The 20,004-nt window shown below is 37.1% G+C and overlaps 1 protein-coding gene across 6 annotated transcripts in view; it reads left to right on the top strand.

Moving 5' to 3' along the window:
- HACL1 (2-hydroxyacyl-CoA lyase 1) overlaps positions 1–20,004 on the top strand; it is a 41,717-nt gene that overhangs the window by 12,557 nt on the left and 9,156 nt on the right. For 4 of the 6 annotated variants that reach the window (XM_036431528.2, XM_036431529.2, XM_045579306.1 and 1 more), the window contains 9 exons: positions 854–966; positions 5,058–5,193; positions 7,890–7,995; positions 10,177–10,260; positions 10,379–10,480; positions 13,307–13,461; positions 14,117–14,275; positions 16,356–16,463; positions 18,396–18,582. In XM_036431528.2, coding sequence (XP_036287421.1) covers positions 854–966; positions 5,058–5,193; positions 7,890–7,995; positions 10,177–10,260; positions 10,379–10,480; positions 13,307–13,461; positions 14,117–14,275; positions 16,356–16,463; positions 18,396–18,582 — 1,150 coding nt within the window. The remainder of the gene's footprint in view (positions 1–853; positions 967–5,057; positions 5,194–7,889; positions 7,996–10,176; positions 10,261–10,378; positions 10,481–13,306; positions 13,462–14,116; positions 14,276–16,355; positions 16,464–18,395; positions 18,583–20,004) is intronic. The other 2 variants (XM_045579305.1, XM_036431531.2) reach the window with 1 other exon arrangement.

Raw genomic sequence — 20,004 nt, 5'->3', positions numbered from 1 at the left:
TAACTCTGTAAGCTTTCTTTAAAAAATCTGTAAAGATTTGAATGTCCTTTTTTAAAAAAATTTTTTATATTATAATGCCTAAGTGTTGGACAGTATATTCAGGTGTTTATTCATTAGAATAAGTGAAATAAAACACTGAGGACTTGATGTCCAGAATTATTTAACTATAAAGCTTTAATATTTATTTTACTAATATATATTATGGTACTGAAATATTTGCTAACCCAGTGAATGAAAATATAGTAAGATAGTTAAAAGCATGGACTTTGAAAACAGAGAAACCTAGTTCAATCCAGTCTCTGACCCCTGGGCAAGTTACTTTACTTTCTGAATTTTCCCCCCCAATGGTGAAGATAATGGTAATACCTAACCTCATTGTTTTGAAATTTAAGTGAGAATAAATGGCACATAGTAGGTATATTTAATAATACTAGCTTTTAGGATGTTTTTACTATTACTACAACTACTACTACAATGTAAAGCCATTAACTCAAATTTCCTTTCAACTCATTTGACTATTAGATGATACTAATGAGTAACTGTTAATTTATTAGATGTGGTAAGGATATTATGGCTACATATGAGAAAGTATCTTTTATAGCTGCATGGGGAAGTTTTTAAGTCTTGATGCCTATAATTTACTTTAAAATGATTCAGGAAAAGAAATCTTTATGTGCACGTTTTTGTGTGTATGTGTGAAGCAAATGTGGTAAAATGATAGTAATTATTGAATCTACATTTTGGGAATATGGAATTTATTGTGCTATTTTTTCTACCTTTTTATATATTTTATATTTTCATAATACATTTATAAATTGGTCTCTTTTTAGTTAACAGAACTCTTTATTTCCAGGTACGTGGAGTGCTGCATGCCACCTCCTGTTAGTATGGCTGAGACTTCTGCTGTGCAGATGGCAGCATCTGTTATTAGGAATGCCAAACAGCCCCTTCTTATCATTGGGAAAGGTAGCACTGAATGAAACTCTAAATCTTGCTGGTTTTTGAAGGAATGCTGTTTCTGTTTTTAGAAGTTGTCTTCATTGTTAACATCTAGTTTAATGTTTGAAATTGGAATAAGAGTTCTCTTCATCCAATAGATAGAGCATTATTTATTAGTTTTGAAATCATAGAATTGTTGTAGAATGCCTGTTCTTGTCCTTTGGGAATATCACCTAATGCATTTCTTTGGTCTTATGAGTAATAGTACGTTTTTTTGCATTGTAAAATTTTTGTTGTTAATCCTCACTAGATGATATTTTTCCATTGATTTTTTGTTTTAGAGAGAGTGGAAGGAGGAGGAGAGACAGAGAGAGAGAAACATGGATGTGAGAGAGACACATTGATTGGTTGCCTCCCATATGCTGACTGGGGCTGGAGATGAGGTCTGCAGCCAAGGTACATGCCCTTGTCCGGAATCGAACCTGGGACCCTTCATTCCGAGGGCTGATGCTCTATCTACTGAGCCAAAACCACCAGGATAAAAAAAAAAAAAAAAAAAAAAAAAAATTTAATAGAAAATTTTGGAAACTCTAAAATTAGAAAGAAATCCTTTCATCCAAAAACATACGTTTTTAACAGGTAGTACTTTTCTATTGCTTTTTGGATTGTATATTTTATATATTATGATCATATTCTTACTTAGGTCATTTAACACTATAACATTTTTTTCATGGTCTTAATTTTCCTCCGCTAAGTTTAATTTTTAATATTTACTATGTATATACTAACACTTTACTGGCAAATATTTAAATCTTTATCAGTTTCTGTTTGTTTGTTTAGAATAGTTGTGACAAGCATGTTTGTGCATAAAACTTTTTCCATATTTAGGATATAAAACAGATTTTCAGAAAGAAAATAATTAAGTTAAAGATATTCATATTTTAAGGCTTTTGGTGCACATTGTCAGATTGCTTTCTCCTAAGGTATTGTACCAATTTATATTTCTTTGAGCAGTTTATTACAGTATCCATTCTATGTTCTAGAGCTGAGGAGGCTATAAATTACGTATGACCATATTAGTTAATTGTCAACTACTAAGGAACTAACTACATAGAAACTAAAAATTACTTAAATGGAAATGGTGAACAACAACAAAAAAAATTGAAGTCAGAGCTGAGTTGAATGCAGTTATCTATACATATAAAGAGGTAATATGCCAATTGCCGCTATGGTGTCCCCATAACGACCAATTTGCATTTTGATGCGTGGGCAGCAGGGGGCCAGAAGCTGAAGCCAAGTTCCCTGGGGGGTCTGAGAGGAGTGTCCCAGGAAACAATGGTGCCCTCCTCCCTAATCAGCACCTGCTACCTGTGAGGGTACCCATGGGCTTAAATATAACAATCCCTTCCCATTTAGATATCACTTACTTGATGAAACATTTCTAAGTTTATTAGCTCAGAACCTCTTCATGACAACCCAGTGAGGTAGGTGGAGAAGAGATTACAGTTCTCATAGTATATGCATATGTATTCAGCAATGAAGCTCAGAGGAAAAGTGTCAAGCCCAGTGGTTCACAGGGGGGCGGGGGGGGGGGGGGGGGGGGGGGGGGGGGGGGGGGGTGTTGCAATTTGACTTTAAGTGGGGGCAATTCAAGAATGAGTTAACAGTGAATTTTTTGCATTATTGTCCTAGGGGGCCTCATCTACAGCTTATCCTACATAATACAAGGCTAATATGCAAATGACCGAATAGTGGAATGACTGGTCACTATGATGCACGCTGACCACCAGAGGGCAGACACTCAACACAAGGAGCTGCTTCCTGGTGGTCAGTGTGCTCCCATAGGGGGAGCACTGCTCAGCCAGAAGCCCGGCTCATGGCTGGCGAGCACGTGGCAGTGGTGGGAGCCTCTCCTGCCTCTATGGCAATGTTCACGATGTCTGACTGACAGCTTACTAAGCTGTCAGTTGGACATCCTCTCAGGGCTCCCAGACTGCTAGAGGTCGCAGGCCAAGCTGAGGGGCCCTCCCCGCAAGTGCACAAATTTCATGCACTCAGCTTCTAGTATGATATAATAGCTCTCTGATCTTGGCAAATAAGTGCTTTGAGTCTCAAGTACCTTACTTGTAAAAAAAATATTAACTATCTCAGTAGTATTATTATAATTAACACAACAAATAGAGAAAATTTAGTGGGTGTTCGTTTTTATTCTTTCTCTAACCAATATCAATGAGTGATGATAAGGCAGGGAGCCTAGAAAATGTTTTTGAGGTAAACAGAGAAATAATGGTACCCCTACCTATAGTGAAATAGACCTGGTAACAAGTGCAGTATACTCTTAAATGGTGTGTATAGAAGTGAGGTGGCTTCTCAAGGGAAGCAGTCGTTGTCTCATGGAGCTAGTTGGTGTTGACAGGCTAACCAGAAGAGATAATACTGAGGTTACACCTTGAAAAAATGTTTGATAAGTCCCTCAATAGACAAAGGGAACAAAGGCAGTTTGGGAAGAGAGAACTGGGTAGGCAAAAGATACTGCGGTAAGAAGGAGAATGGAAGAAACTTCCCAGATAAGAAAAAGCAACTACTTTTCCTCCTATATGTCTGAGAAAAGATCTTTTTAAGGCAGCTTTTTTTTTTTTTTTTTTTTAAATCCTTTCCAGAGGACATGCTTAGAGAGAAGAAGGAAGAAAGAGAAACATCTAGGTGAGAGGGAAACATCTATTGGTTGGTTGCCTTCCATACATGTCCTGACTGGAGAATGACCCCACACATGTGCCCTGACTGGGAACTGAACTGGCATCCTTCCGGTGTATGGGACAATGCTCAACCAACCAAGCCACTCTGGTTGGGCTAAGGCAGTGGTCGGCAAATTGCGGCTCGAGAGCCACAGGTGGCTCGAGCTGCGGTTTGCTGCTCTGTTGACTAATGAGTTTGCCGACCACTGGGCTACGGTAATTTTATGAGGAGAACATTATATTGAATCTGAAGGTACACTATTTACTGGAATTCAGTAGAGGATTGTAACTCCTGAATATGGAGTAATATTCTACTAGCCCATAAAACTAAGTGGCTAAAATGAAATATAGTGACCTGGATGACATTAGAAATGAAATCATCCCTATATTCAAACAGTGAGTTTGAAATGGGCATACTGCTATTCTGTAGGCACACACTGTAAAAATAAATGCTATGTGGGCCGCTTGGGTTAACCTGTTGCAGTCACAACACTGTATACAGCCTGTGAAGAGATCTACAGAACTTTAGAAACGTGTGCCCCTTGTTAGGATTTCCATGCCTAGACTAGGAGATTGCAGTCCACATTAGCTGGTAGCAATGTGTGAGGCGGAAGGGAGCCTTCCCCTGGGAGGGCAAAGTCCTTTCTTAATTAGGCCTATCAGTAAATACAGTATGTTCAGGGAATTGTGAGTAGTGATTCAGTAGAACTATAGCATAGAACAGGCAATTGAGAGCAGCAAAGATGTTAGATGTAATTTTTGTTATGAGCATCCTTTAGGAGAATTGAGATTATTTTTTAGAATATATTTTTATTGATTTCAGAGAGGAAAAAGGAGGGAAAGAGAAACATCAATGATGAGAGAGAATTGCTGATCAACTGCCTTCTGCATGTCCCACACTGAGGATCAAGCCCACAACCCAAGCATGTGCCCCGACTGGGAATTGAACTGTGACCTCCTGGTTCATAGATCAGCATTCAGTGAGAGCCATGTTGGCCGGGCTGGATTGAGAATAATGTTAGAGAAGAAACTACAACTATAGCTTTTTTTTTTTTTTTTAATCCTCACCCAAGGATATATTTCTATTGAGTTTAAAGAGAGAAGAAAGGAGAGGTATATGCTCTCACTGGGAATCAAACTCTTTATCCTTTTGTGCACAGAAGGACATTCCAACCAACTGAACCACACTGGCTAGGGCAGAACTATTGCTTGCTTAAACATTTTTAAATACCAAAGATAAAAACCATAATCATTTGTTTTGAGTTTAAGCCTGTATAAGCAGGAGAAAATTTGAGAAATTTTGAAGGCAATTTCACATGAACTGTTTTAAGGGTCCGGAGCTTAATTTGACTTGTCCAATACATTTATTTGCATTTCTTGTAGGTGCTGCTTATGCCCATGCAGAGGAGGGAATCAGGAAATTGGTGGAGCAATGTAAATTGCCATTTTTGCCCACCCCCATGGGAAAGGGTGTTCTCCCTGACAATCATCCAAACTGTGTAGCTGCTGCCAGATCCAGGTGCGTAACATTCCAGATTTTAATTAAATACAGTGGCTTGGCAGATTTTAGGCTAATTTAAATTATCATGTGACTTTAATGAATCTAGGAGTTCTGAAATAATCATGTAATTTTAAGCACACCTGTTTATTTTTAGACTTTTCAGCACTTTTAAGATGTTGTTCACTATCTCCTGAAACTCATGATTTCAGATGAGAAATCTGCAGTCATTTGAATCATTGTTGCCCTATATGTAATATATTGTTTTTCTACAGCTGCTGTCAAGATTTTTTTTTTAATCTTTGGTTTTCAGTAGTCTGATCATGATGTGTTTGGACATGGTTTTCTTTTTTTTCTTTTTCTTTTTTAAAAAATATATTTTATTGATTTTTTATAGAGAGGAAGGGAGAGAGATAGAGAGATAGAAACGTCGATGAGAGAGTAACATCGACCAGCTGCCTCTTGCATGCCCTTTACGGGGGATGTGCCCGCAACCAAGGTACATGCCCTTGACCGGAATCGAACCCGGAACCTTTCAGTCCACAGACGGACATTCTACCACTGAGCCAAACCGGTTTAGGCTGGACATGGTTTTCTTTTGGTTTATCCTGTTTGGTGTTTTCTGATCTTCTTGAATCTATAAATGGTGTATTTCACCAAATTTTGAAAGATTTTAGTTATGATTTTTTCAAATATTTTTTTGTACATTAATCTCTTTTCCCCTTTTGGAATAGTACAAATATTAGCCATGTTGATGATGTCCTATAGGTCCCTGATTATCTGTTCAGTTCTTTTTAATCCTTCTATCTCTTTCATATTTTCTGTTTGTCTGCTGAAAACTTTTATTTTTCTATGTATTTCAAGAGTATTTTTGTTTACCTTATGTAATATAGTTATAATAGCTACTTGAAAGTCTTTTTACTAATGCCAATGTCATCATAGAATTAGTGTCTATTTTCTTTTCTTCTAAAGAAAACATATATTTTTATTGATTTCAGAGAGGAAGGGAGAGGGAGAGAGAAAGATAGAAACATTAATGATGAGAGAGAATCATTGATCGGCTGCCTCCTGCACACCACCTACTGGGGTTCGAGCTCACAACTTGGGCCCGATCCCTGACCAGGAATTGAATCCACACTGGCTGGGCTCATTATCTTTTCTTTTGAGAATTGCTCACATTTTCCTATCTTTTTTTTTGTGTGTATTAATTTTGGATTGTACCCTGAAATTTTGAATATTACGTTGTGAGAAGCTAGGTTATATTGAATCAACAATTTCAAGAATTTTAGAGTATCTATAAGTAAATCTATTTTTCCACTTGTAGTTTTTATCAACTTGTGAAATTGGGTCCACAAGACCAGTACAGTATGTGAAGATAGCTTTTTTGACTATATACTTGAAATTATAACTGAATTTCTGTGAAAAATAGGCCATACTACCAGAGAAAACAAAAGCAAAAGAACAGATTCTCTATGACAAAAAAATAGGGAAAAAATGGAAATAGCCAAGAAGCAGAAACGATGTTAAAACAAACAAACAAACACCCACAGCAATTATGATAATGAATTCTCCTGGAAAAAGACAGAGACATTCAGATTGAATCACTAATAATAAGTTACATGCATTATAACAACCACATCTAAAACAAAATAAAAAGAAGCAAAGATGTATGAAGTAAACAAAAAGAATGCAAGGGTGGCTATATTAATATCAGTGTGGACATAAAAATAATTTATATTGACAAAAATATTAAGATTTAAAACTATTAAAAATTTACTTGGTATAATTTGTAAAGCAATTCAGAAATGTGAATCAGTCATCATAAAAATATATGCTTCTAGGAATCAGTATGAAGTGTATATTAAGATTTAATAGTCCTGGTCGGTATGGCTCAATTGTTTGAGTGTCATCCTATGCACTGAAAAGTCGCAGGTTTGATTCCTGGACAGGGCAAATACCTAGGTTGAGGGTTCCATCCCCAGTCAGGGTTGTATAGGAGACAGCCAATCGATGTTTTTCTCTTTCTTTTCTCTGTCCCTCTCTCTTCCTCTCTCTCAAATAAAACACACACCACATTTATTTTTAATTTAAGCATAAAAATGTGCAACCCAGTACTATTAATAACAAATAAAATATCCAACAATTGAGAAAAGGGTTAATAAATTTAATATATGTGTTCAACAAAGCATGTAGCCTTTAATTGTATTTAAGAAGAAATTAATGACAAAGGAAAATATTTATATAAACAAAAGTGCATGAGACAATATTAAATAAGCTCAACTATGTATCAATATAATTGCATAGAAAAAGAGACTCGATGAAAATAATGCCAGGATAGTAATAATAGTTTATAAGTTCAGATTATTATTAGTGCTTTTGTTTTTTTCTTTATACATTCCCTGCTTTTCCAGATTAGCCACAGTGGAATTGTATTAATTTTTCTAGTGGTAAAATGTAATAAATGAAATAGATTATAGATGCTGTCCTATGGTAATACTTTCTACTTATTTAATCTTTTATATTACTATTTAAATAGAAGGGCATTATAAATTATTTTAGATTGAAAGACCAAATTTACTGTAGAAGCTGATTCTGAAGACTAATATAAGTTCTCAATTATTTAGGCTTTTCCAAATACTTTAGAAATTAATCTTATAATAATCAAATAAGAAATAAGGATATACTTTTTGTGTCATCAGACATTTTCTTTTTAATAGGGCTTTGCAATTTGCTGATGTAATCGTGTTATTTGGTGCCAGATTAAATTGGATATTGCATTTTGGACTGCCTCCAAGATATCAGCCAGATGTGAAGTTTATCCAGGTACCCAGAGAAGACAGATTTAAAATCAGAGCTATTTGTAGTTCAGTGTTCTCCCTCTTGGCCATTATCAGCTCTGCTCTCTTTTTGGCTTTTATAAAGAACCATTTTCTTTTTATAACAGTAGAATTGTATACATTGTCTAACATAATTACAGGTACCAAAGCAAGCTTCCTTTTCAAGCCTATGAAACAATGTACCACTTTACTTCTAACCTAAAAGACCTTTCAAAATCAAGTTTTAAATAGTTTGAAAAGCATAATTTGCCTCTCCTCAAAGTTCAGGTATATTTAAAGGTAGGCAAAAGACATTTAAGTAGGATGGTAGATTAGAACAAAACATTTAGCATTGTTAGGGATTGAGTTGTTATTTTAGATATCCAAACTTTTAGATATCTATTGTTAGAAATCTCTAAACAATGCTGCTTTTATCTGTTATTAAACAGAGTGTTTAGAATATACTCCTGATGATTCTTGTATCATTATGACCCCCTTTGTAAACCAGTTTCCTTACTGGTGTAGAAAGTACTGCCCATGTAAAGCTGTTCACCCTTATAGATTGGGTATGGTATTTGATGATCCAGCTACCATTGCTATCTTCTCCTTATTTACCTTTTACTTAAGGAGTCAACTTCTTTAGTCCATTTCCCCCCTAGGGCCATTGAGAAAACCACAAACAAGCAAGACTTGGGTTGTACCTAAAAAAATGCTGCCACTTCTTTGATTGCACCTCTTGGTTAGAGAATAAAGTGCATCCCCTTTGGGTTGACTGAATTACTCATCTTGACAGAAGCTATTTTTACTTGCCTAGGGCCAGCCAGAAACTGAGCTTCTGAGTAAATGGAAAGTAGCCATGCCATGCCCTCCTAGTGATTCTTTTCTGTTTTTAAAACATATTTATTTTCATTGATTTTTAGAAAGAGAGGAAAAGAGAGGGAGAGAAAACAACTTAAAATGAAAGCAGAACATTGATGAGCTGCCTCCTGCATCCCCCACTGGTGGTCAAGCCCAACCAACTGAGCCACACTAGCCAGGGCTCTAGGAGTGATTCTTAAAATGTGGGTCCTGACCAGCAGCGTCAGCACCATCTGGGAAGCCCCACCCAAGACCTATTAAGGTCAGAAACTCTGATGTGGACTCTTGCAGTTTATAGTTTAACCTACCAGGGGATTCTTATATATGCTAAAATTTATAATATAACTTATATTATAACATATAACTTATATATGCTCTAAAAAGGAATTCCAGTGTAATTAAATAGAATCTTATTGATTAGATTCAAAACTATAATTGATCAAATCACATGTATTTCTGTGGGTATAATGGAATAATACCAAAATCCTAGAATAGAATTGAGGGAAGATGATGAGGTTTCTATACTAGTTATGAAATTCATATCGTTCCATGGATTTTTACTTTTATTAAGGAATTTCTTATTTTTTAAAAAAGATTTTTATTGATTACAGAGAAGAAGGGGGAGGGAGAAAGAGAAAGAAACATCAATGATGAGAGAGAGAATTCTGTACGCCCCTACTGGGGATTGAGCCTGCAACCCAGACATGTGCTCTGACCAGGAATTGAACCATGACCTCCTGTTTCATTGGTCAACACTCAACCACTGAGCAACACTGGCCGGGCATTACCAAACTTCTTGAACATCAAATCTTTTTTTTTTTCTTCTTCTTCCATTTTTTTATTAAGGTATGTGTACATATCTTACCAATCCCCCCCCCCCCCATATATGCCTTCCCTCCCCAGAGTTTTGTATCCATTGGTCATGCTTATATGCATGCATACAAGTCCTTCGGTTGATCTCTTATCTCCCCCATATCTCTCTACCCTCTCAAATCTTTATATTATTATATAAAGGGGTAGGCAAAAGTGGGTTTACAGTTCGTATGGAAAAAAGACATGCAGGTTATGATTGTTATAATAGCTTTATTAACTAAAAGAATGTCACAGTGGCACTGTGCACTGAGGCACAAACTCATAAGTGCTCAAATTGCCAGCCTTTATTATTTACGCGTGCTTGTAGGCTACTTGCTATACTCAAGCATTCTTTGCACAGAGTTCTTTCCTACTTTAGCCCACCCTTGTATACATAGCTCATTTATTCAGCCTTAATTGACTTCTTAAAGAATTTAAGAATAAACATGGCTTGCTCCTCAGTCTTGTCTCTTTTTAGATTGATATCTGTGCAGAAGAATTGGGGAATAATGTAAGACCTGCTGTAACTCTGCTAGGAGATATAAATGCAGTCACTAAACAGGTAAGAGCTTTTGCCTGGGTTTTAATTTACATGGATTGGTCTTTAAGAAGAGATTTTTATGTTAGTAATATGTAAGTTTATTTTTAAGAAGTAAAGAAAAAGTTCGTGATTTTTTTAGCTTTTAGAACAATTTGACAAAGCACCGTGGCAGTATCCTCCAGGGAGCAAATGGTGGAACACACTGAGAGAAAAAATGAAGAGCAATGAAGCTGCATCCAAGGTAATACTGGGCCTCCAGGTTCATGGTTCAGTTCTGTCATAATATGGCACATGCATTCCCCAAAATCACCATGCTGTGCAAAATTTTGCAGTAAAAACCACTGGACTCATTGGGAAAAAGGAGTTAGCGGCACAGCTCTCAAAAACTTTGTGAAGTATTACGACAGAGACCTAATAAAAATGGTGGCAGAGTCTTTTAGATATCTCACAATATATATGGCACTTTTCTTTGAGAGAGACCTGAAGTCTCTTGGGGAAATAGACATTGAAGGGTTATAGCTTTCGAGTTTCTGTGGTGGGAGGAGGGTGAGCTGACATTGGATAGGAAGTTATAAAAGCCTCTGTGGTCAGGTGTGGCTTACTGTCCTCAGTGTGACCTTAACATCAGATTACAATTACGGTCTTTGGGAGCCTTAAATCCTGGAGCATGTTGGGAAATGTTTTTCTACTTTCAAGGTATAAGTCCTTCAAGGCGAACATTTATAATAGATACTAGATGTTTCATCACAATTGAAATTTTTATCTAATGTACAACCTTCTTTTTCTTTAAAAAAAAAAAATAAATGTTTAGCTTTATCAAGGTACTAGAGGCCTGGTGCACAAATTCATGCACCAGTGGAATCCCTCTGCTTGGCTTGCAGGATCAGACTGAAACCAGCTCTCTGACATCCCCTAAGGGGTCTCAGATTGTGAGAGGGTGCAGACCAGGCCAAGGTTCATGATTGGGACCAGAGAGGGACATGGGAGGTTGGCCAGCGGGGAGGGACCTCGGGAGGGCTCCAAACTGTCCAGCCCAGATCAGCTGGACTCCAGCAGCAAGTTAACCTATCAGTCAAAGCATCTGTCCCCTGGTGGTGAGTTCACATCATAGCGATTGGTCGACCAGTCAACTGTTTGCCCCCTGGTGATCAGTGCACATCATAGCGACTGGTTGACCAGTGGTCAGTGCATCTCATAGCGAGTGGTTGAACAGCCTTAGTATATCATTAGCATATTACACTTTGATTGGTTGAATGGATGATCGGACAACTGGACACTTAACATATTAAGCTTCTATTATATAGGGTGATTGACATACAAAGTTGTAAGATATCTAAAGATACATCATGGTGATTTAATATACTCCACGTTATGAAAGGGTTTCCCCATCTAGTTAATGAACGCATCTGTACCTCACATTTATCATTTTTGTTTTGTTTTGTTTTTTAGTAAGAATACTTACAACTTTCTTAATTCAATTTGTTTATACTGGGAATTCTTTTGTGACTTCTTCACCTGCACTTGTGGCTTTGCTTGATAGCTTGACTTTGGAAATTGTAATGTGTGAAACCATTCACTACTAGCACTAAAATGAGTCATTTCTGCAGGATTTAGTGTTTACTGTTTACAGTTTGTTGGCAAATGGCCCCTTGAATGTGGCTCTTCCACAAAATACCATGGCCTGGGCAAGTCTATTTTGAAGAAGCGGCGTTAGAAGAAGTTTAAGTTTAAAAAATTTGGCTCTCAAAAGAAATTTCAATTGTTGTACTGTTGATATTTGGCTCTGTTGACTAACGAGTTTGCTGACCACTGCCCTAGCTGGTTTGGCTCAGTGGATAGAGCGCTGGCCTGCATAATGAAGGGCCCCAGATTCAATTCCAATCAGGGACATATGCCTGGGTTGCAGGATCGATCCCCAGTTGGGCATGTGTAGGAAGCAGCCAATCAGAGATTCCCTCTCATCATTAATGTTTCTGTCTCTTTCTCCCTCTCCCTTCCTCTCCAAAAGCAATAAAAAATATATATATATATTTTAAAAGTCTTTGTATATAGGTAGTGCTCTCTCTTTGTGAGAAAGGTTGTTCCTGATTTCCCCCCCCACTATTTTTTGTATTTCTATGCATCTTTGTTCAGCTGGGTGTAGTTTTCTGTGTCCATGTAGCGTATCTCACTGATGGAATCATACATGAGCAAATATGAAATTTGAGTTATGCTTATGTTGTTCCCTAATATGTCAAAACAAGCAGAATTGATTATACATGATTCTGTCTTTCATCTGAATTTTAATCAATGACTGTTTCTCTTATTAAGAGCCATCACTTCTATTTCCTTAATGGTATCATGATTAATTCCTTCTGTTCCTATGAATTGCCTCAGTTTAAGATGGAAAGAAGTTGCCTATCCTCCCTGGTGCAGGAGTATAGGAGGGTTCCTTATCCATCTTAAGTATAATCTCCACTGGACCAAACTAGCACAGGTTGAAGAGGCAGTGCTGGGACCAGATGGGACAGTGGCTGCTAAAGCTTCATGTGGTGTTCTCTCAGCTCAGAGATGCTTTAGAAGTGAGTGAAGCATATCCCTTTTACTGTCAGTGCATGTGAGGAAGAGCCAGATTTTCAGAAATCCTGACTTCATTTTTACTTAAACTCCAGGCCATAGTTCAGGTGAAAATAGTCCAGAATAAAATTTTCATTTTTTCTAAGACTGAATTTCCCTAAAAGTACTCAAATAGGACTATTTCAATGTGTTTAACCCAGTGTTTCCAGTTATCTTTACTATAGAACTTCTCAGTTTTTAATATGTTAATGTGCATTGTTGCTGTCCAGGAAGAGGGATGTTCTCAGCTTTATTCTAGGACAGTGGCACCCATTTTTCTTAGCATGTCCACCGGGACTGTTCATAGATCAATTCACTTCTCAGGGTGGCCACTGGTGGCCACTTGGGAACTCGTAGCTTGCAATTGTTAACCCGTTTCCAAACAAGTTTGATAGTAGCTTATTGACAGGTATGTACTGTTTTTTCATGGTATCTCAATCTAATTTAATTATCCTTCCCTCTGATGTTTTAGGAATTAGCTTCCAAAAAATCCTTGCCTATGAATTATTACACAGTATTCTACCATGTTCAAGAACAACTACCTAAAGACTGTATGGTGGTAAGTGAAGGAGCAAACACTATGGATATTGGACGCACTGTGCTTCAAAACTACCTTCCTCGTCACAGGTAAAGTTCCCAAAAAAGAAATTACAATGAATTATTATATAATACATTAAATTTGAAACTTCAGTAGTGCAGATTAATAAAAAAAATTTGAGAAGTATACAGGTTCAGTGTATAAGGACATAGTTTGTAAAAGTATTCCTTTTTTTTAAATGTTTTATTGATTTTTTACAGAGAGGAAGGGAGAGGGATAGAGAGTTAGAAACATTGATGAGAGTGAAACATCAATCAGCACACCTCCTACTGGGGATGTGCCCACAACCAAGGTACATGCTCTTAACCAGAATCAAACCTAGGACCTTTTAGTCCATGGGCCAACGCTCTATCCACTGAGCCAAACCGGTTAGGGCTGTAAAAGCATTCTTAAGTGAGCTTGTCTAGAGTTTTTATGGTTGGTATGTCCTCAAGATCATGTGATAATTTCTGTGGTCAGTGTTCTAAGGATATATTCAGTCTTGCAATCATGAGTGACTTTTTCCTCTCATTCTGTTTATCTCTGACAAATTAGTTCTGCACAGTCTAAAACTTTATATTAAAGAAAGAGAATATTCTTACTGTTCTCTATTTTTCATGAACCGTGTGACTGTCTAGATTTATGCCAACCCCACCATCTGTGACATGCCCTAGAGAGTTTCATTTTCGCTTTATCCTCCAATAGGCTAGATGCTGGTACTTTTGGAACAATGGGAGTTGGTTTGGGATTTGCCATTGCAGCTGCTATCGTGGCTAAAGATAGAAACCCGGGACAGCGGGTCATCTGTGTGGAAGGAGACAGTGCATTTGGGTTTTCTGGCATGGAAGTGGAAACCATCTGCAGGTAAAACAGCATCCTGAACAGGGCATTTCTTTCTCCCAAATCTGAAAGAATTACACACAGACCCACTTGCCTAACAAATGCTTACTGAGCATTGATCATATGTCAGGTACCCTATGCACAGCATTGTAAAGATACTAGTATTAATAACCCCAGCGTCTTTCTCATCCAGGACAGCATGCATCTGACTTCTTTACTGCATGCCAAAATCCTGAAGAACTATAGGGCATGGTTTTGAGGTCACTGAAAAAAAATTCTATCTGAGAAAAGCTTGTTTTCTGCCAGGGGACAGCAGAGCTTGGTGCTTAAGAGCATGGCTTCTGGTCAGATGGCCTGAAGTTAAATACTGGCTTGACCACTGCAAAGCTAAGTGACTTGGGTTAAGTCACTTAACCAAGCTTCAGTCTCCTCTAGAGTAGGGTCAAGAATAGTAATAATTCCTACCTTAGAGGCCAGTTTGAGGAACAAATGGGATGATCTAGGTAAAATAAGGCGAAATGAGCTATTCAGATTATTATTATTTTAAATATTTATATATATATATATATATATATATATGTGTGTGTGTGTGTGTGTGTGTGTGTGTGTGTGTGTGTGCGCATCCACAGAGAGGAAGAGAGAGGGAAAGAGAGTCAGAAACATCGATGAGAGAGAATCATCGATCCGCTGCCTCCCGCACACCCTCCACTGGGGATGTGCCCGCAACCCAGGCACATGCCCTTGATCGGAATCCAACCTGGGACCCTTCAGTCCACAGGCTGACGCTCTATCCACTGAGCCAAACTGGTCAGGGCTCAGATTATTTTTTAAAAATAAATGAACATCAATGCTTTTACAACACTAATCTCACATTGAACAAGCTTTTATTTTTTTAAATATATTTTTTTATTGATTTCAGAGAGGAAGAAAGAGGGAAAGAGAGAGAGAAACATCAGTGATGGGAGAAAATCATTGATTGGCTGCCTTCTGCACACCCCACACTGGGGATCAAGCTGGGCATGTGCCCAGGCTGGAAATTGAACTGTGACTTCTAGGTTCATTAAGTCAACACTCAACCACTAAGCCACGCCAGCCAGGCAAGATAATTTTTATAGTTGTCAGGATTCGTGGAGAAACTTATAAGTTATAGATCCAATTGTAGAAGTATAGGGATTTTTTTTCTCTCCAATTATTTAAACTAGGAAAACAATTATATTCTTAACCAAGGCTCCTGTTAGAGTTTTAGTAAATCATGTTTTGGGACTTTCAAAGTGTTGGTATATAAAACTTTCCAGATTAGAGGGAAATTATGTGCTTGTTAGAATATCTGTATTGGCAACCAAGAAATATACTGTATACCTAAGGGAAGTCAGCCTTTTACACTGTGAAATAAAGCCATTCCCTTTGAGTATGGAGAGCAGGTAGTTACCGCAATCCTGTTACATAATAGTATGCGGTTTTTTGGGTTTTTTTTGCACCTGACCTCAGGAATTACATCTGTAGAAAATAAAGTCTATATTCTTTTGTCAGTCACTAGTAAAGTTTAATCAGCCTCTTTTGGTCTTTGTCATACTGTTTAGCACATTGTTAAATACCTCTTTTTCTCTAATTATTACCCCATGTGATGTTTTTCCAATTATGGATGAAGTTGAGAGGAGAGAATATACGCTAGTCACTTGTGTGCTTCCCACAGCATCTAGCAAGTGCTGGTTATCTATGAGGCATTCAATAAATAGAAAGATAACTTTCAAACAAAACTCCTAGACACAATCTAGAAATAATGCTTCAGAGGTATCAAGCATGAAGTCATTGTATAAACACCTGGGTTTATGAAGACCAAGGTTCAGGAAAGGTCAGTGATTTGCCCTAGGTTCATAGTTGCATAATAGTTGAACCAATCTTATTAACCCTAATCTTGCATTCTTTTTGCTACTCCATGATGTTTCTGTTAATTATTCAATATTCATTTATTAGGACAATAAATACTTAATTTTTAGTTTTGTCCTAACATTACAAAAAAAAGTTTGTGGACACTTCAGCTCTAAGGAAAGAAATTGTGTTAAAATGAAGAATAATTTTCTTTATATTTTGCTGTCAATTTTAGGTACAACTTGCCAATTGTACTTTTGGTGGTGAATAATAATGGAATTTACCAAGGTTTTGATACAGATTCCTGGAAGGAAATGTTAAAATTTGGAGATGCTACTGCTATGTAAGTACCCAGAACAATATACATTTACTTCCTCCCACAGAGGCTAGTCAGATATATTGTAATAACTTTGCAGTGATAGATAGTTAATAAACATACCATGGTAAAACAAATATAATGTTTAATCTCTTTAAAAAGTCATCTGTATTGAAATGTGCTTTCATGGTATGAGAAATGCTTGTTTATGTTGTCTGCCCCCCTAAAGGGGAACCCTGTCTGCATGGTTCCTCTTTGCACAGCTATCCATGATTGGGCACTTCAATAAATGATTTATGATCAGGGAGCCACTGAAGATTCAGATAAGTGAGTTTGATGTCTAAGCCTTGTTAATAAAGACCTTATTGCAAAGTGCTCCCAGTGCATCTTGGGAATGTCGATATTTACATCCAGAGGTCTTCCTTATATCATTAGATAAATCTGATCCCTTATCAGATACATCATATGCAAATATGTACTGTATGACCCAGCAGTTCCACTTCTGGGTATTTATCAGAAGGAAGCTAAAACAACAATTTGAAAAGATATATGCACTCCACATTCATTGCAGCATTATTTACAATAGCCAAGATATGGAAGCAATCTAAGTGTTCATTAATAGATGAATAGATAAAGAAGATGTCACACACATACACACACACACACACACACACACACACACAATGGTATGTTACTCAGCAATAAAAAGGAATTAAGTCTTGCCATTTGCAACAACATGGATGGATGTGTATTATGCTATGTGAAATAAGTCAGACAGACAGATACCACATGATTTTACTTGTGTGTGGAATCTAGTAAAACAGAACAAACAAATCAAAAACAGAGTCGTAGCCCTAACGGGTTTGGTTCAGTGAATAGAGCATTGGCTTGCGGACTGAAAGGTCCCAAGTTCGATACCTGTCAAGGGCATGTACCTTGGTTGCAGGCACATCCCCAGTAGGGAGTGTGCAGAAGGCAGCCAATCAATGTTTCTCTTTCAACGCTCTATCCTCTCTGTAAAAAATAAATAAAATATTTTAAAAGAAAAGAAACAGAGTCATAGATATGAAGAACAAACTGATGGTTTCCAGAGAGGAAGGGAAGAGGAGGATGGGTAAAAATGTTGAATAAGAAGTATAAACTTCCAGTTATAAAATATTGTATAATTGATATTATATTTATTATATGTATTTATTATTTATAGCCATTGTAGTGTATAGCACAGAGGCTAGTCAGTACTATTATAATAATTTTGCAGTGATAGATGGTTAATAGGCATACCATGGTAATCACATCATAGAATATATAAATCTCAAATCACTATGTTGAATACCTGAAACAAATGTAATATTGTATGCCAACTATACTTTAACAAAAAAAAAATTTAAACAACAAAACTAACAAAAAATTTAGTTTCTGCCTGTTCATCGTGGCTCAGTGGTTGAGCCAGGAGGTCATGGTTCAGTTCCCAGTCAGGGTACATGCCTAGGTTGTGGGCTTAATCCCCAGTGTGGGGTATGCAGGAGGCAGCTAATGAAGATTGTCTCTCATCATTGATATTTCATCTCTCTCTCCCTCTCCTACCTCCTTTCCTCTCCAAAATCAATAAAACATGCTTAAAAAAAAAAAAAAAAGAAGCAGAGCTCTTAGGACTTCAATTTAAAAAAATCTAGTTTCTTATTTTAATTAATCACAGTTCAAGTGCTTATAGCAACAGGTTGCTAGTGGCTATTACATTGGATAGCACAGATATAAAACTTTTCCATCATCGCAAAAACTTATATTTGACTTTACTATATAGATAATATGAAATATATGGACTATTTAGTGTACTGGCATTCTCAATTTAAGTGTTGTATATAAAAGTATGCCTTTCAGTTTCGTCTAAATTTTTCTATAAATTATGTCAGAGAATGGTATGATTTTCTTTTTCTACTTTTTTGTGACCTACTTTTCCAGGGCACCTCCAATGTGTCTTCTGCCAAATGCACATTATGAGCAGGTCATGACTGCATTTGGAGGCAATGGGTATTTTGTACAAACACCGGGAGAACTCCAAGAATCCCTGAGGAAAAGTTTGGCAGACAGAACTAAGCCCTCTCTTATCAACATCATGATTGAGCCCCAATCCATGCGGAAAGCTCAGGTAAATGTGATTACTAGCACGCCCTGTTATTCAGAGTTCTTTCTAAACTATTTCTGAGTTTGGTAGTTTGTTTTGCTTGTTCAGTTAATATCTGTTGAGATATGTATAAGGCGGGTGCAAAGAATAGCATGTTGAGCAAAACCAGCCTCACCTCATGGAGCTAACAGTACAACAGGGAAGAGGGATAATCCAGTCACCTCATGACTGACTGCATTAGGACAGAGTGAGGCAATTTCTCTGAAGTAAAGGAACTCAGTTCTGAATAAGCATACAACAAAGGAATCTGATTTATATGCTGATCACAGGGAAGGATTCTCTGAGGAAGTGATGCTTAAACTGAGATCCTAACGATAAATAGGGACAAACTCATCAAAGAGAATGGGAAAGAGATATATAAAAGCTTTGGCAGGAGGGAATATGGCAAATCTGAGGAGCTAAAAGAAGGTTGGCGTAGCTAGCTGAAAGGGTGCAGGAAGCACAGTGGGAGATGAAACTAATGGGGCAATTTGTGCAATTACATTCAAAATTAGTTACTTTGGTCTCTAAAGCAAAGTGTGTAGTATGATCCTTTTCCATCTCAGATTAAGTTGTTTTTCATACTTAATTTTGTACTCTGATCCTGGTCCTGCCGCTTGCCCTCTCTAATATACTGTCCTCCATGCTTGCACATTGTGTATTAGCCATTGTTTTTAGAGCCAAATAATTTTTTCAAGTAGTTTTTTACTTGGTTCTTTATACATGTATCTGCTGTGAGATCTTTTAATTTTTGAACAAGACAATGGGCAAATAGGCAAATGGACCCATCATTAAAATGTAAATCAATTTTGAAATATAAAATATATAATTCTACTGAAATTCCCTTTCTGTAAAAATAGATGTCAGAAATTTTGGCAAAAGGAATATATTGGAAATACAAAACACCCAAAAAGCAATTTACAAAGCAGCAAAATGTAAATGGTCTAAATTCTTTAATCAAAAGACATAGAGTGTGTGAGTGAAAAAAACCTGACAGAGCTATATTCTGCCTATAAAAGACTCATTTCACATGTAAGGACACACAGACTGAAAGTGAAAAGATGGAAAAAGATATTCCATGCAAATGGAAACCAAAAGAAAGCTGGGTTAGCTATACTTATATGAGACAAAATATACTTTAAAACAGACTCTAATAAAGTCAAAGAAGGAGCCCTAGTTGGTTTGGCTCAGTGGATAGAGGCATTGGCCTGCAGAACGAAGGGTCCTGGGTTCGATTCCGGTCAAGGGCATGTACCAAGGTTGCAGGCTCCTCCCCAGTCCAAGCCCTTGTCAGGGTGCGGGCTGGAGGCAACCAGTTGATGTGTTTCTCTCACATCGTCAATGTTTCTCTCTGTCTTTCCCTCTCTATAAATCCATGGAAAAATATCCTCGATTGAGGATTAAAAA

The sequence above is a fragment of the Pipistrellus kuhlii genome, unplaced genomic scaffold (genome assembly GCF_014108245.1).
Source record: "Pipistrellus kuhlii isolate mPipKuh1 unplaced genomic scaffold, mPipKuh1.p scaffold_m20_p_11, whole genome shotgun sequence".
NCBI lineage: Eukaryota > Metazoa > Chordata > Mammalia > Chiroptera > Vespertilionidae > Pipistrellus > Pipistrellus kuhlii.
This window is presented reverse-complemented; position numbering and strand designations above follow the sequence as displayed.